Raw genomic sequence first — 16,333 nt, 5'->3', positions numbered from 1 at the left:
TTTATTTACAAAAACAGGTGGTGGGTTGAACTTCTGCCATAGTTTGCTAGACCCTGGTTTATATCATTTCAAAGGCATAGTAAAAGCCCAAGTTAAAGTATGTTTTAAATAAAGTTTCAATAAGGTTTTGGAGGTGGGGGCCCCTCAGTTCCCTCAATGGACAGCAGGGCCTCATGTAAACAGCCCTTTACCTTACGCTGTCTGACAGCATGGCCTGGGAACTAGTCCTTAGAACAAATGACAGGAATGAGAGAGAGAGCGTGCAAAAGACAGGCAGGCAGAGGATCTTTGTGCCAAAACTGGCTAGCTATTTACCAAAAACTCAGGCTTTCAGTGAATTTTTTGGTTTAAAAAGGTACAGACTAAGTGGCCTGTGGCTGATGCAAAATTATTTCAGTAGTAATGCTTGAATATTTATTAAACATATGAGTAGTTTATAGTAACTTACTCTTTCATTTATTCATTCAAACATTGCCTACTACATGCCAAGTACTGTACTAAGTCCTGAAGAAACAATGTTGAATAATTCTGGGTCATCACCATATAGCAAGGTGTCCAAAATACTTCATTTTTGATTACCTGTTATGACTCTAACTTTTCACTATTTTGTATGTGATGGTGACATACTGAAACTCACCCTTTATAAGGCTTCAAGCCCTCTGACCAAGTTTTCCCTTTGAATCACTGAAGACTATTTCTGTTACTGCCTCACAAAGATTCTTCAGGTCAGTAATAGTTACCTGCACATCATCTTTTGCAAATAGTGTGCTGCACCCCATCAATTAGCCTTTGGGTCTACTAACTCCACGTTACATGCAAAGTTGGACAGACTTTATGTGGTCTAGGAAGCATTCCTTGATTAAAGACTCTCAGATATAGATCTCCATCCATTATGCCTTCTCTAGTTAACTACCCACTCACAGTCTCTACTCAAATGTTCCATAGGTCCTCAAATTCAACATGTTCAAACTTTCATCCCACCCACCCACATCCTTTTCTCCCTTCCAAGGTTGCCTATATCAGTGAGTGGAGCCATCTGCCACCCAACAGTGCAAGCCAGAAGCTTGGAAGTCATTCTTGACAACATCCTCCCCCTCACCCCTTGTGGTCTACTATTCACAAATGCAAGGTGGTGGTATCTCCTAAACTGAGATATTTCTAACTCCGCTGCCTTCATCAGAGTCTAACCCTCCAACCTCTCATATCTGAATATTCTAATTGTTCTGCTAGAGTCCACTCCCATCTAAATCTCCTGTCTACCCTATATCCATCTGATCACATCAATCCATTCAGTGGTTTCACGCTGTTCTTAGGGTAAGGAACAAATTCCCTAAATACCCTATTAGACTCTGCATGATTGACTCTAATCAACATCATCTTTCCCTGAAACTATTCTCCTTTCACTTTCTCTGACACGTCTGAATTAGGTATCATTTTAGAGCTTAATTCTGGTCTGCACCTGTAGAGGATTTCCATTAATGGCCCCTTTCTTCACCAACCCTTGCATCCATATAGTTTGCCACATAATACTGGTGACACAAAGTTTCTTGCCCTTGAGTTCAGGTACGTGACTTGCTTCGATCAGCAGAATTAGACAAGGGACAAGAACCCAGGGTTCAAGAGGCCTTGCATGTTTCCACTTATCCCCTTGAACCTCCCCCTTCAACTTAAGGACATGCCCAGGGCAGCAATTTAGTCCCATGAAAAGATGAGGGACACATGGAGTGAACTACCCAGCTGAGTTCAGGCTAGATCAACTGACCCTCAATTAACACACAGATTTGTAAGAAACAATAACTAGTTGCTGTTTTAAGGCACTCAAGTTCCAGCTGGTTTGTTACACAGCAATAACTAGTTGACATTAACATATACTTCGCATTTGCCTATGGCTTTGTAAATATTCTCTACCTAAGATACATTTAGGCCAACTAGCATTAAAATCTACATGCTAAAATCAACAAAGATTGCACAGATGGATCTCTTGCTTGAGCAAACTCTTGCTTGAGGATTGAGGGCCAGTAATAAAACAATGGCTAATTCCCTGAGGATGCCTTTCCGAATGAAATGAAGGCTTTCCTACCAATCTTACAAATTGGGTGGATGAAACTGGGCTGGGATTTTTCCCTTTCTACCACAGAAGCTCTTCATCCCTGAAAGAAATGGCAAATCCACTGGCACAGCTGGGCGACCAAGCTGAAAGGCAGAGTTGGTTTCTGAAGTGACACAATCTACCTGCATTCTAGATAAAAGCCTAGTCTGTTGTTACAGGCATATTAAAGGTTGCCCTAGATTTAAACAGCACATCTTGTTCCTTTTATCCTTGTCCTCTGAATTTCTCTTTAAAAAAGTGTTGAATGTTTCTGGCCTTTACATCTTCTCTACCTGACAAGAACTATTACTAAGTGGATGTTAATTAAACCACAAGGCCAAGTCATCGACAATTGAAAATGAAAACCATGGCCACTTGTGGCTGTCATACCCTACCCACAAATACCCCAGCCATAGCAAAATGCTGGGCTCTTAAAGGAGACTCTGGAAATTAATACTGTTTCACCCATAATATGAAGAGTGACTCAGGGGCTGTAAAACAAAAGTACCCTGATTAATACACCATTGGGTCTGCTGAGTCAGAACAGAAGATGTAAAAGTAAAAAGTCAACAGCTTTCATAGCACTAGAGAAAAGTAAAGACACACATACCTGTACTGATGCAATTCTTCTCCCTGAAATAAATTGGAAAAATACACGTTTGAGTCTTGCTCAAACCCATCCAAAATTCCAAAGCAGACATCTTGAAGGGAGAGGTCATGAACTTCGCCAGTTATTAACGTTTTGGAGTTTTCTTTTTTTGGGGAGAAAGTTAGAACATTAGAAATTTAAATAATTTGTTCTTTCTGCCCTTTTAAACCAGCCAAGCCCGGTGGTCTTCACACAGCCTGGACTTGGGAGAGAGCCACCTTTACTCTCTAATGCCTGAGTGACCATTTCTAATTCGGGTCCTTTCTTCAAGTGCCTTCAAGGATACTGAAGGAGAAAGTGAGCTCAACCTCCGTCTCCTGCCCCAAACCGCTGCACCCTTTTACCTGACAGCCAGCTGCCCCAAAGACTCCGTGTTCCCCCAGCTCTATGACTTCCTGCGTTGGCTCCCTCAAGGAGGCGCCGCGGCCTTGCCCCCCATCCTCGCCCGTTTGGCAACCCAAGACCTATTATGCTTTGCATTCAGCAAGTGAGAGGCAAGAGGCTTAACACTGTGTTACCTGAGGCCCGGGAGGCCCTGGGGTGTGGCTGGGGGCTGGGTGGTCTCCTCTCTGCGGAAAGGAGGCCTCAGGAAGCGACCCCTCCTCGAGGTGTTGAGGCACGGGAACGGCACGCTCTTCACCGGGCCCCATTTGGAGCTCAACCGACTCGGCTGCGTCGAGGGCCCTTTCAGAGTACAGAGGCAATCTTGAGTGGAGTCTCGACTCCTCTGTGCTTTCACATACCTTGTTGGAGAGGGGACTCGCGGAGCCAGGCGACTCCCGCGAGCCGCCCCCTGCGCTCACTTCCAAGGCCACGTGCGGAGGCGGCGCATGCGCAGTGGCAGTGCCACGCGTACCTCCGCGCTCACTCGCGCAGCCGCGGCTCCTTAACCTCCGCAAAGTGGGCGAGGTGGACAAGCGGCCAGGGGCTTGCCGGTCAAAGTGGAGGAGGTTACCCTGGTTCTGACAGTGCTTCGTCGACAGGCTTTCCAGGGAGTACGGAGGAGAGGCCTCGCAGCCTTCAGGCTGCACCTCTGGGCGGGATGGCTCCATCTTCTCCAGGCCACCAAGAGGCTGGAAACTTCCAGGCGATGTCGTCAGAGTTGCTCTTCTCCTGACCACACTGGGGTGGTTCCGTTTCAGTCTTCAGATGCCTCTGTTCCTCAGTGTGTTTCCATCCTTTTCCAGAGGATAATTGCAAGCAAGTGGCTGATCAGTAAGGGAGAGCAGAGTGCGGAATCTATTGAAAACAAGGAGATGCAGGTGAGAAAAAAGGTGTCTGAAATTTCCCATAGAAGCTTCTAGTTAGTCAGAGGAGCTAACGAATGTATACTTAACATTAGTATCTGTTATGTTTTGTAGGTAATTAAGATAAGTGAGTCCAGCCTTCAAATCTATAAATTGTTTATGTTTTGAAATTTGTTTGTTACCAAATTAAGTCGTTTGGACCCTGCTCCTTGTCTCCTTAAGGGAGGGTTCTTTTTTTTTTTCATTGGGGTTCCAGTAGATGAATAAGAAACTCAAGCTGAGATGGACAAAGCGCAAGCTTTACTCAGTGGCCAAAGAATGACTAAGCAGAAATTGTATTCAAAAATCAATTTCTGGCCCTGCAGGTGGGCGACAGTGATTTAAAGAATAAAAACAAAGGGAGGAGGAGGGAGGCTAATAATAGGGACACCTATGCATTAGTTTGGAGAAGGAAATGGCAAACTCCATTTCCTCCAGTATTCTTGCCTGGAGAATCCCAGGGACAGGGGAGCCTGGTGGGCTGCTATCTATGGGGTCGCAACAGAGTCGGATACAACTGAAGCGACTTAGCAGCAGCAGCAGCAGCAGCAGCAGCATGCATTACTTTACCCTGAAGGGTCAGGCCTTTTTCCAAGGGAGTGGGGTGCCACCCCCTTTTTATCCTTTTTTGATCTTTAATGTCTGGTTCTAGCAGCCAGTAGGTGTGTCATATACTAAGCTAATGTAAAATCAATGTGTGAGACTCAAGACCTGTTGAAGGTCAGATTCATGCCATCTTAGTCCCAGCTGGTTCCATCTGCTTTCTTGTTTGTATCTTCCTTTCTTATCTCTGAACCCTTTAACTTAAACCTGTGTGTTCACTCCTGCTAAAAGCAGTGTGGAGTGAGTTGGCAGGCTTTGAGCAAGGACACTCCTCCTGTACAGTGGCCACTGACGTGGTGGTGGTAGTGGTTTAGTCCCTAAGTTGTGTCCGACTCTTTGCGACTCCATGGACTGTAACCCACCAGGCTTCTCTGTCCATGGCATTTCCCAAGCAGGAATACTGCAGTGGGTTCCCATTTCCTCCTCCAGGGATCTTCCAGACCCAGGGATTAAACCTGAGTCTTCTGCCTTTCAGTGTTACCACTGAGCCACCAGGGAGACCCTCATCAGTTGTTTAGGGGGTCATAATGTCAGGCTCTCCTAATTTATTTAATTTTGTTATTTATTTATTGGGCATGGGTTTTGAGCAAAGACCTGGAGCAGCCTTGGCATCATTTATTGTTCAGTAAATAAGTCTCCTGCAGTGCAGGAACTGTAGGAGCCTCTGGTACTATCCCTGGGTCAGGAAGATCCTTGGAGGAGGGCATGGCAACCTGCTCCAGTATTCTTGCCTGGAGAATCCCATGGACACATGAGCCTGGCAGGCTGCAGGCCATGGGGATATGAAGAGTGGGACGGGACTGAGGTGACTTAGCATGCATACACTTTTTACTTAATATCCCTTCTAGATTCAAACAAAAAAACTTTAAAAAACCTTGGTGATCTAAGAGATTAAGAGACTTCTTAGAAGCCACAAAGCTCATCACCTTTTATTTTCATTTTAAGAGAATCAAATATACATTCCATTTTCCTTATATTCTGCATTTATGTATGTATGATTGTATATATGTATGTGCTTGGGCATATATCAGGGATGTAAGAATAAGAAAAACAAGGCCCTTTCCCTCAAGGTTTAAACTACAAAATGAGACATGAGTTCAAAGATAGTGATGCAAAGTATTTGGCAAAACACATTTTAGATTTTATCCATCCCTATGTTTTGGAAAAATAACTTGCAAATTTGAAAAGAAAAACCCAGATGTCACTCAGATGCTCTGCCATGATTAGAGGAGCTGTCTATGGTTCACTAGTGCAGAATTACCTCCTATCTGTTCTTGTGTTCAAGCAAATCTGATTCTTTCATTTGCCAACTTGTTTCATGGTGACATGCAAATGACTTACTGCTATTTCATTATTTTGTAGTTTTCCGTATGAAAAAAGTAGTTTCCTGTGGAAAAGCATCAATCCTTACCCATCTATCAGCTATTACTTAAGGGTCAACTCCTGATTATTCACACATCTGATGTGGGACTGTGGAAAGATAATATAACCATCTTCCCTTGCCATGGGCAATGCGGGAAATGGTTTCAGATGATACATGGCTTGTTGGTTGAGGAACATCAGTAGTTGACCACATATGCTGAGATTTCCAATAATAACTTCAGCAAGTCTGTAATCCTTTATTCTGTTGGTTGCACCATGTGGCTTGTGGTATCTCAGCTCCTGGACCAGGGATTGAATCCACATCACAGCAGTGAAACCACAGAATCCTAACCCCTGGGCCATCATGGATCTCCCAGCAAGTCTGTAATTCTAAAGCAATCTGTAACCCTTCAGGAATGGACAGCCCAATTTTAGGGATAGCTAATTTGTTCTTTTAGTGTTGTATAATTTTAATTGCATTGACAATACTTTTTAGTAGAACTTTTTCTACTGTGTATTGTTTACATCCTCAATTTGATAATAGAGAATACTGCTACTGCTAAGTCACTTCAGTCGTGTCCGACTCTGTGCAACCCCATCCCTGGGATTCTCCAGGCAAGAACACTGGAGTGGGTTGCCATTTCCTTCTCCAATGCATAAAAGTGAAAAGTGAAAGAAGTTGCTCAGTCATGTCCGACTCTTCGAGATCCCATGGACTGCAGCCTAGCAGGCTCCTTCGTCCATGGGATTTTCCAGGCAAGAGTACTGGAGTGGGGTGCCATTGCCTTCTCCGAATAGAGAATACAGGATACCCGTAAATTCTTGATGACCTGTCCTATGTTGATTGTCACTCATGAGATTAGCTAACATGCACTGTTATGACTATTGACTGTCGTTCTATGGAAACTGCAGTAATTGCTGCAAGTTTTTGTAGCATACAATTGTTTACCCCATATGAAATGACCTCACACTGATGTACTCCCAGATTTTTAGTCATTAATTCTAATTCTAGTTTTGTACTTGCCTATGGCAGGTTCTTTCATTCCTTTGTTTCTTCTAATCTGTTTCAGGCATAGAAGCCCAATAATCCTGTGTCAAGAGAATTAATAGGCTCTTAGATTTACTCTTATCAGTAAACGGGAGGAGCCCAACATCATGATATTGTTATGACAATGCTGTGACATTGATTTAGGGGGACTCTGTTCTCTTACATTTATTCGCTGACTCTCCTCTGGTTTAAAGCCAAGTGAAACTGCCAGATACTGGATTTTACACTGGAGAGTTGTTTAAGAAACTACTTAGATACCAGCTGAAGTTAATAGACTCTTATCTACAAAAGAAACCTGAGATTCTTAATGCTGGGTTTGTTTTAACTGACTGCCACACACTCAAAATGTTAACATTTTGAGCTGAGTCTCATATGTTAACAGAGCTTCACATGTAGAACAAAAATGCACGAGGTACCCTTATTTGGGCGGCAAAGGGAGAGAGTAATACCTGCTAGGAAACTTCACATTCTAGTTACGGTGAGGTTGAATTGGTTTTGATTTTAGGTTTTAGGTACTTTCTGGGTGATACCATCTTCTTCATAGGAGAAGAATGATTACTAATGAAAACAGGTATATTAGGTCTCTCTTCAGGTTCTTTACTGGAGGTCCAGTTCCTCATTCTCCTGAAGCCATTGCTTCAGATTGCCTTCTAATTGTCCTGACTTAGGGTATGGTAGTCAGTACGTGGTTATTATACCTAAGAGTCATTCAGTTCAGTTTCTCAGTCGTGTCAAACTCTTTGTGACCCCATGGACTGCAGCACGCCAGGCTTCCCTGTCCATCACCAACTCCTGGAGCTTACTCAAACTCATGTCCACTGAATCGGGTGATGTCATCCAACCATCTCATCCTTTCATCCCCTTCTCCTGCCTTCAGTCTTTTCCAGCATCAACATCTTTTCCAATGAGTCAGATCTTCACACCAGGTGGCCAAAGTATTGGAGCTTCAACTTCAGCCTCAGTCCTTCCAATGAATATTCAGGACTGATTTCCTTTAGGATCAACTGGTTTGATCTCCTTCCTGTCCAAGGGACTCTCAAGAGTCTTCTCCAGCACCGCAGTTCAAAAGCATCAATTCTTCAGCGCTCAGCTTTCTTTGTAGTCCAATTCTTACATCCATACATGACTACTGGAAAAACCATGGATTTGACTAGACGGACCTTTGTTGGCAAGGTAATGTCTCTGCTTTGTAATACGCTGTCTAGGTTTGTCATAGCTTTTCTTCCAAGGAGCAAGCGTCTTTTAATTTCTTGGCTGCAGTCACCATCTGCAGTGATTTTCGAGCCCCAGAAAATAAAGTCTCTCAATGTTTCCATTGTTTCCAAGGGTCATTAAGTACTATTTACTGGCCAGTGTCTCAAATATTGGAACCAAGACAGTAGTAACTGTTGACATCCCTCGCTGTAAAACTGAAGAAACTTTTGCTACAACAGAACTTTGGGAGGCCATTGCTGAGAAGAGGAGCCCAGGCTCTAGAGTTAACCATCTGCTGGCTCTCTCTGCCTAAGCACCAGCTAGCCCTGTGACCTGGGACAAGCCCCTCTGCCTGAGTCAACCTCCAGGCCACATTTATGAAAGGATAATAAAGTCCCTCCCTCACAAGCTCCTTGCAGGGATAATAGGTGAGGCTCCAGGAGCCCCTCTCTAAATGATTATCCCCACAGATCTGGTAAGAAGCCAAAAGTTAACCAAAAAGTTCAAGTTCTCTCTTCTTCTTTACTTCCCTAGAAGACTGAATCAATCAATAAATGATCACTGTATTATAAAGTGGATTCACCAGGCTTTGATCACCCAAGCTTTAAGAAGGCAGTAACCACCACCCACGCTGTTGGGGAAAGCGATCTCAGTGTACCTGAAATTAAACCGCACAGATTAATGATTCACCCACTATGCTTAGACCTGCGAGACCAGCAAGACAGGACCAAGAGAAGCTGGTAGCAACAGGATCTGAACAAATGAAAAATGCAAGAATGGAAGCCAGCAGCAGCTGAACGTCACCTCTGATACCTGTGAGATGGTCTGCCTCTGAAGGTGACATCGTCCAGGTGGGTCCTGACAGGGGAGCCCGCAGATCTCAGAGCAAGTTGCCAGGCGAGGGTTCGGAAGAACAGGTTCCACGCCTGTAACAGTGAACCCTCCTGGCTGAGCACACTTGACGGGAGCTGAAAGGAGGAACTGGCCTCTCCCCTTCTTAGAGGTGTTTCTAGTTATTTGTTTATGAAAAGGTCTCAGGGAAAGCAAGTTCAGAATCTAAGACTGCCCGGGTCAGGTGATTTGTTTCTACTGAACAGTGACTGATCCAATAAAGGGAGGATGCAAATGTGGCTTTTTACTTCCCCTTCGGTGCTCAGTGAGACAGTTTTAGGTATCTTATCCGTTTGCTTTTTCCAAAGTTGTGAGAAAACATTCCTTTCAACCTTACAGTGCTTACATCCTAAAACATTTTGTGTTTATTTAATGGAATGTTTTAATAAGCATTGGCTTCCCTCATGGCTCAAATAGTAAAGAATCTGCCTCCAATGCAGGAGACCTGGGTTCGATCTCTGGATGGGGAAGATCCTCTGGAGAAGGAAATGGCAACCCGCTCCAGTATTCTTGCCTGGGAAATCCCATGGACAGAGGAGCCTTATGGGCTACAGTCCATGGGACTGCAAAGAGTTGGACTCAACTGAGCAACTAACAGTTCGGTTCACTTCAGTGGAATGTTTGGATAAGAGTTGAATAATAGAAGAAACAATCATTGTACGTGGGAACACATTTGTGAGCGTTAATTTTTAAGTAATTAAAATGCAAATGGAAAACATTTGTGTGTACCGGTATTCTCATTAGAGCAGTACCCCAGAAAACCTTTGGTGTCTAGGTGGAGATAAGGCATACAATCCCAGGAATGTGCCCAATCTTAAAAAATATTTCTGCAGACTCTTTACAAAAGCAAATTCAAACAGATTCTAATTCGGTCTAATTTACTGGTTTTCATTGTTTAGAATCATTACAGATACTTACTGTGAAGGTTTCTTTAGGTCAGTGGTTCTCACAGTGGGCTCCCTGGGTCAAAAACATCAGTATCACTTGAGACTTTGTTTGTTTGAAAGGCGAGTTCTTGCCCCTCCCCACCTCCTGAGTCAGAATATCTAGGGGTGGGGCCCACGTCTCCCAGTGATTTTTTTTTTACAGATTAAAGATTTGAGAGCTGCTGCCTTAGGGGGAAAAAAGATCTAATTTATAGATGTTTGCCTTGTGATAACCTTTGCATTAGTCCTTAATCCTTTCATATTGGTCTCTTTAGAACATCATTTACTTAGAACTTTGAAAAATGACTTGACCTTCTCACTTTTACTACTGACTGTCAAGCCCAAACTGCAGTATCAAGGGCATTTCTCTATTTTGCCAGCATGGAGCCAGCATAAATAGTCTGAGCTCCTGCCAAGGCTATCTAGCAATGAATTGTTTTACTTGAGGAAGAAAGAAAAATGAATCAAGTATTTTAGCTCTTGGTTTGTAGAAACGAAGGTCGAACTTCATCGGCAAGTCCCCTCACGCAAGCCTGATTGTAAAACTGTCTCTCCTGGGGGATGATGATAATGGGATATTTGACACCCATCCAGAAACTTTCAACCTCTGGTTGTATCTTAAATAAGAAAATTAAGAGTCTACAGAAAGGTCACAAAGGATTATCAGGGGGGAAAAAAGATAATTTAACCTCTAAAGAATAAAAGGGGCAGGGAGGCGTTTTGATTGGGGAAGGGTTGCCATGGTGGAGAGGGGATCCTGAGGGTTAGCTTCCCCCTGAGGACCTGGGGCAAGCTCCTTGAAACAAAGGTGGGCATTTATCCCGTATTGTGACACAATGCTGTGGAAGGGGCCGCTCTTTCCACTCATCTCCCTCCTCCTCGCTGGATCAGGGTAAGTCTTGACATGGGATGAGCTCCTTATAAAGTCTTAAAACCTGATAAGCTCTTTGTGTATCATGCATACCTAGATCTGAGGCTTCAAGCTGTAGAATTCTAACTGGCCTTCTAGGTTTTTTTTTTTTAAATTAGTTTTATATAAAAAATTGGAGAATAGTTGATTTACAATTTTGTGTTAGTTTTCGCTGTACGGCAAAGTGATTCGGCTAAACATGCATATACCCACTCTTTCTTAGATTCTGTCTCATGTAGGTCATTCGAGTGGTGAATAGCGTTCTTTGTGCTCTACAGTAGCTTTCTTACTAGTTCCCTGTTTTATATATATTACTGTGTTTGTGTGTCAGTCCCAACCTCTCATTTTATCCCCCCCCCACCTTTCCCCCTTAGTATCCATGTTTGTTTTCTATATCTGTGTGACCTTCCAGTTTAAAAAAAAAAATCCCACATTAAAAGTTAAGAGTTTTTATAGAAAATTTTGGATTGCAAGGTTTTTGTTTGTTTGTTTTTAGTTTTTTTGATTGCAGGTTTTATTTTTCAGTGACCCATTCTGGCAACACCACATTCCTATCCCCACACTTCTGTATCTGTATAAAAGGATTAGAGCTGAGAACAGGCTCCCTGTTTTAGAGAGGACAAGCAGGGTCCAGTTCACTGTACTCCCAGTCTCCCGGACTCAGGCCGATGCTGGCTCTCATTGATCTTTGTGTTGATAGAGTTTTATTTCTTCTAACAGAACCAGAGAATGGCCCTAGACTGCAAATAATCCCAATGTCTATTTTTAATAGAATGTCCATCATCAACAAATACATTGATATATTAGACTCTGAGGGTGATGGAACGGTTGCTCTCGTCCCAAACATGCAGTTCAGAGAAAGAAGCCAGACTGTATATTTGTATTTATAATAACAACAAGAGTGGGCCAAGTTAAGTTACAGTATTAGAAGTTAAGATTGAGATTTTTATTTGGGAAGGGACAGTGGCTGTGAGTCCAGAGTGGAGCTCCTGGGATCCCTACATGTTCAGCCTCCTGAGCTGCATGCCGGCACCTGGGTATGCTGTCTTTGTGGAAATTCACTCAGCGGTCCCTCCCACTCTGTGCACTTTCCTGTTTACGTATGCTTTGCTAGAGTAAAAGTAAAAGAGCGTGTCTGTGCTAACGTTATGTCCTGGCTTGCTTTCTTGTTTACACTGACTTCCAGGCCACTATGGGTCTTCAACTGAAAAATTTCTGAAAGAGGATTGTTTTTCTAGTGTTTGAAAAGAGGTATATTTCTTTTCTATTTTAAAAATTTTTTAAAAATGTTTATTTTTCAATTGAAGTTTAATTACTTTACAGAATTTTGTTGTTTTCTGCCAGTCATCAACATGACTCAGCCATAGGTATACATCAGTCCCCTCTCTCTTGAACCTCCCTCCCATCTCTCTCCCCATCTCACCGCTCTAGGTTGATAGAGAGCCCCTGTTTGAGTTCCCTGAGACATATGGCAAATTCCTAGTGGCTATCTATTTTACACATGGTAATGTAAGTTTCCATGTTACTCCCTCCATACATCTCACCCTCTCCTCCCCTCTCCCCGTGTCCATAAGTCTGTTCTCTATGTCTCTTTCTCCACTGCTGCCTTGCAAATAAATTCATCAGTGCCATTTTCTAGGTTCCGTATACATGCATCAGTATATGATATTTATCTTTCTCTTTCTGACTTACTACACTCTGTAAAATAGGCTCTAGTTCATCCACCTCATTAGAACTGACTCAGATGCGTTCCTTTTTATGGCTGAGTAATATTCTACTGTGTGAATGTACCACTGCTCCTTTAGCCATTCATCTGTCAGCAGACATCGAGGTTGCTTCCGGATTCTGGCTATTGTAGATAGTACTGCAGTGAACATTGGAGTACATGTGTCTTTTTCAATTTTACTTTCTTCGGAATACATATCTAGGAGTGGGACTGTTGGGTCATACGGTAGTTTTATTCCTAGTTTTTAAGGAATCCCCATACTGTCTTCCATAGTGACTGTATCAATTTACATTCCCACCAATAGTGCAACAGGGTTCCCTTTTCTCCACACCATCTCCAGCATTTATTGTTTGTAGATTTTTTGATGATGGCCATTCTGACTGGTGTGAGGAGTTACCTCATTGTAGTTTTGATATGCATTTCTCTAATAATGAGCAATGCTAAGCATCTTTTCATGTGTTCGTTAGCCATTGTATGTCTTCTTTGGAGAAATGTCTGTTTAGGTCTTTTCCTCACTTTTTGATTGGGTTGTTTGTTTTCCTGGTATTGAGTTGTATGAGCTGCTTGTATATTTTGGAAATTCATCCTTTGTCAGTTGTTTCATTTGCTATTATTTTCTCCCATTCTGAGGGTTGTCTTATCACCTTTTTTTATAGTTTCCTTTTCTATGCAAAAGCTTTTAAGCTTAATTAAGTCCACTTGTTTACTTTTGTTTTTATTTCCATTACTCTAGGAGGTGAGTCACAGAGGATCTTGCTTTTTTTGTTTATGTCATTGAGTGTTTGACTATGTTTTCCTCTAAGAGTTTTATAGTTTCTGGTCTTACATTTAGGTCTTTTATCCGTTTTGAGTTTATCCTTGTGTATGGCACTAGGAAATGTTCTAATTTCAGTCTTTTTACATGTGGCTGTCCAGTTTTCCGAGCACCACTTATTGAAGAGGCTGTCTTTTCCCATATTTTTGCCTGAAAAAAAGTATGATTTTTTTATTTGAGCTATTTTTTAGGTTTTAGGGTTAAAAAAGTCCAGTGCAGCCATGTTTAAAATGATTGATTTCAATGTCTACAGATACATCTCAGTATCTTTGAGTTGTTTGTTCAAGAAAGTTTTTCTAGGCAGTACATTTTCTGAGCCATTTCATATCGCTATAGGATATGAATGCTGGACATAGAATTCTTGAACTACAATATTTTCCTTTAAAAGTCTATAGACATTTTTATAAGATTTTCAGTCAATATTATTTGTGATAGGAAGCCAATAGACTTGTTGCTCTTTGGTGGGTGCTTTTTTCTTTAAAAAAATTGTTTCTTTATACTTGAAATTAGACATATTCAGTCAGGATATGTAAGAGTGGGTTTAATTTTGCCAAGGATTTGGTATGTACTGTCAATTACCTAATTTATGCTTTTCCCCAATAAGAAATATTTTCTGTATGATTTGACAGTTCTCTCTCTTTTGTTAGTTCTCTTTCTTTGGGGAACATCTGCTATTATCACCTGATTCTGATATTTCATGCCTTCTCTACATTATTTTTATTATTTATCTATATTATTTTACCTTCTCCTTTGTAGTTGGGGATAATTTCCTGACATCGTTCACTATTTTGCTTGTTCCATTTTCTTCAGAGTCCAAACTGGATTTTAACTGCTTGTGTAATAACTTTGCTTCTCAGATGGCTCACTGTAAAGAATTTGTCTGCCAATGCAGGAGATGTAGGTTTGATCCTGAATAGGGAAGATCTCCTGCAGGAGGAAATGACAACCCACTCCAGTATTCTTTGTTTGGGAAAGCCCATGAATGGAGGAGCTGGGTGGGCTACAGTCCATGGGGTTGCAAAAGAGTTAGACATGATTTCGCAACTAAACAACAACAACATGATTTTAACATCCATTTTACTTTTAAGATAAAGAGGACTATTCCACTGTCACTCTTTTTTTATTGCAAATGTTTCCTTTTCCATGATGATACACTGTAGGTTCTTGAGTCATGTTCAAATATGAATTATTTAGTGTATCATAAATGGAGGTATATGCTACATTCCGCTATACACTTGTGACCTAAAAATTTAAGTCAAAGAATCCTGAATCAGATTAATCAGATAATTTCCGATTTTTCTATTTCTTGAAATAACTCGATTTCAAAGAAAGACAGCTCTACTAGCCATCTCAGAATCTTTTTATTTTATTCCCATGTTGTATAGACTCTTTTAATGGACTCTGTAGTTATTCTGTTTACTGTTATTGTAAAGGGAAGTATTTACTTGGTTGGTCTCCAATAAGCATTGGGCTGGGTTCTGATAATGTGTGGATTTATGACAAGCTATCTCAAGTGAAATTTGTTTGAAGGAAGAAATGAGAAAAATACAATTATATCATCAGATTGCTTGCTCAATGGTTTTTAAGACTAAGAGGGATGGAGAAGGATCTTGAGCTGCAGCTGCAATCACAGCTAGCTTATTCTGCCATGGCGCGCGTGCAGGGCAGAGCAGCACCCCATCGGGCTTAGTCTTCTGCTCGCTGACACTTTTTACGGGAAGGAAGTCTGAGGCCTTCCAGGGCAGCAGCTGTTCATTATTAGCTGAGGTGAGGGGGTCCCTACGGGCTGGACTTAGCAGTGGGTTCCCAGTGCCCTCCTTCCTGAGTTACAGGGCAGCACCAGACGCACCTCTTCAGGGTGGGGTTTCAGTTCACATTTGTCAGTAGCCTCCCTGGATCCTTGACCTCTTCCCCTTTCCAAAGCCTTGTGACTTCATTTAGGTTTTATGTGTTTCCATCATGCTTGTTCCATGCCCAGCTTGAAGGATGGAACAGATGACCTTTGCTAAGCCAACTATGGTTTCCAGCCCCCTGACTTTGAAACTTGTTTGGAGGATGGCTTGTCAACTAAGTCAGTCCAGTCCAGTCAACGTGACTCTTGGGAATTTTGCTGAGAATACAGAAGAACTCTCTTTTCTGATGGATGTGAAAGAGGAGGTGTGTGGCATTGGAACTGTTGGCAACTGTCCTGAGACCACCGGGCGAAGAAGCCAGTCTTAGGATATATCTGATACCAGGGCTGGGAGATTGCAGTTAGGAAAAAACAAAACAAAACTGGGCCTCAATGACATCATTCAATAGCTGAAATAATTGTCATTGGACTTTAGAAAGACCTTCTTCTACGTTTATCTTTTCCCAAGTTATTAAATTTCCTTTATTGCTAAGTCACTTGAGTTATGGAGGAGGACGTGGCAACCCACTCCAGTGTTCTTGCCTGGAGAATCCAGGCAGAAGCGCCTGGTGGGCTGCTGTCTATGGGGTCGCTCAGAGTTGGACACGACTGAAGTGACTTAGCAGCAGCAGCAGCACTTGAATAATGCTTTCTTTGCTTGCATACAGATGGATCCTCAATAGTATAACGGCGTCATTGGGGGTCTGTTAGTTTCTCATTCTACTATCTAGAAACATTGTTCTCAGGAAGCAGGCAGCTTTCGTCCTCTTTATTTGATTCAGGACCACTTAGACTGTATTTGGAGGTTAAACTGTATATTTCTGATCTGTAAGTGGCACCAATCCTTGATTTCTAGTGGTTATGCAGATATTTTTTAATATGATTGTTTTGTTGGTCACTGTACTTATTTTCTCTTACTGCATAACAAATTACCATAAGTTTAT

At 42.1% G+C, this 16,333-nt stretch overlaps 1 protein-coding gene across 1 annotated transcript in view; it reads right to left on the bottom strand.

The window, feature by feature from the left end:
* PLEKHG7 (pleckstrin homology and RhoGEF domain containing G7) overlaps nucleotides 1-10,144 on the bottom strand; it is a 93,391-nt gene extending 83,247 nt beyond the window's left edge. The window contains exons 1-4 of the mRNA XM_065934201.1: nucleotides 10,041-10,144; nucleotides 7,014-7,078; nucleotides 3,257-3,977; nucleotides 2,700-2,722 (exon numbers count right to left, since the gene is read on the bottom strand). Of these exons, the coding sequence (XP_065790273.1) occupies nucleotides 2,700-2,722; nucleotides 3,257-3,790 (557 nt within the window). The 5' untranslated portion in view covers nucleotides 3,791-3,977; nucleotides 7,014-7,078; nucleotides 10,041-10,144. The remainder of the gene's footprint in view (nucleotides 1-2,699; nucleotides 2,723-3,256; nucleotides 3,978-7,013; nucleotides 7,079-10,040) is intronic.
* Between the last annotated feature and the right edge of the window lie 6,189 nt (nucleotides 10,145-16,333).

Source organism: Muntiacus reevesi, chromosome 4, assembly GCF_963930625.1.
Source record: "Muntiacus reevesi chromosome 4, mMunRee1.1, whole genome shotgun sequence".
NCBI lineage: Eukaryota > Metazoa > Chordata > Mammalia > Artiodactyla > Cervidae > Muntiacus > Muntiacus reevesi.
The sequence above is the reverse complement of the archived record's forward strand: the minus strand, read 5'-3'. Positions and strand labels throughout refer to the sequence as shown.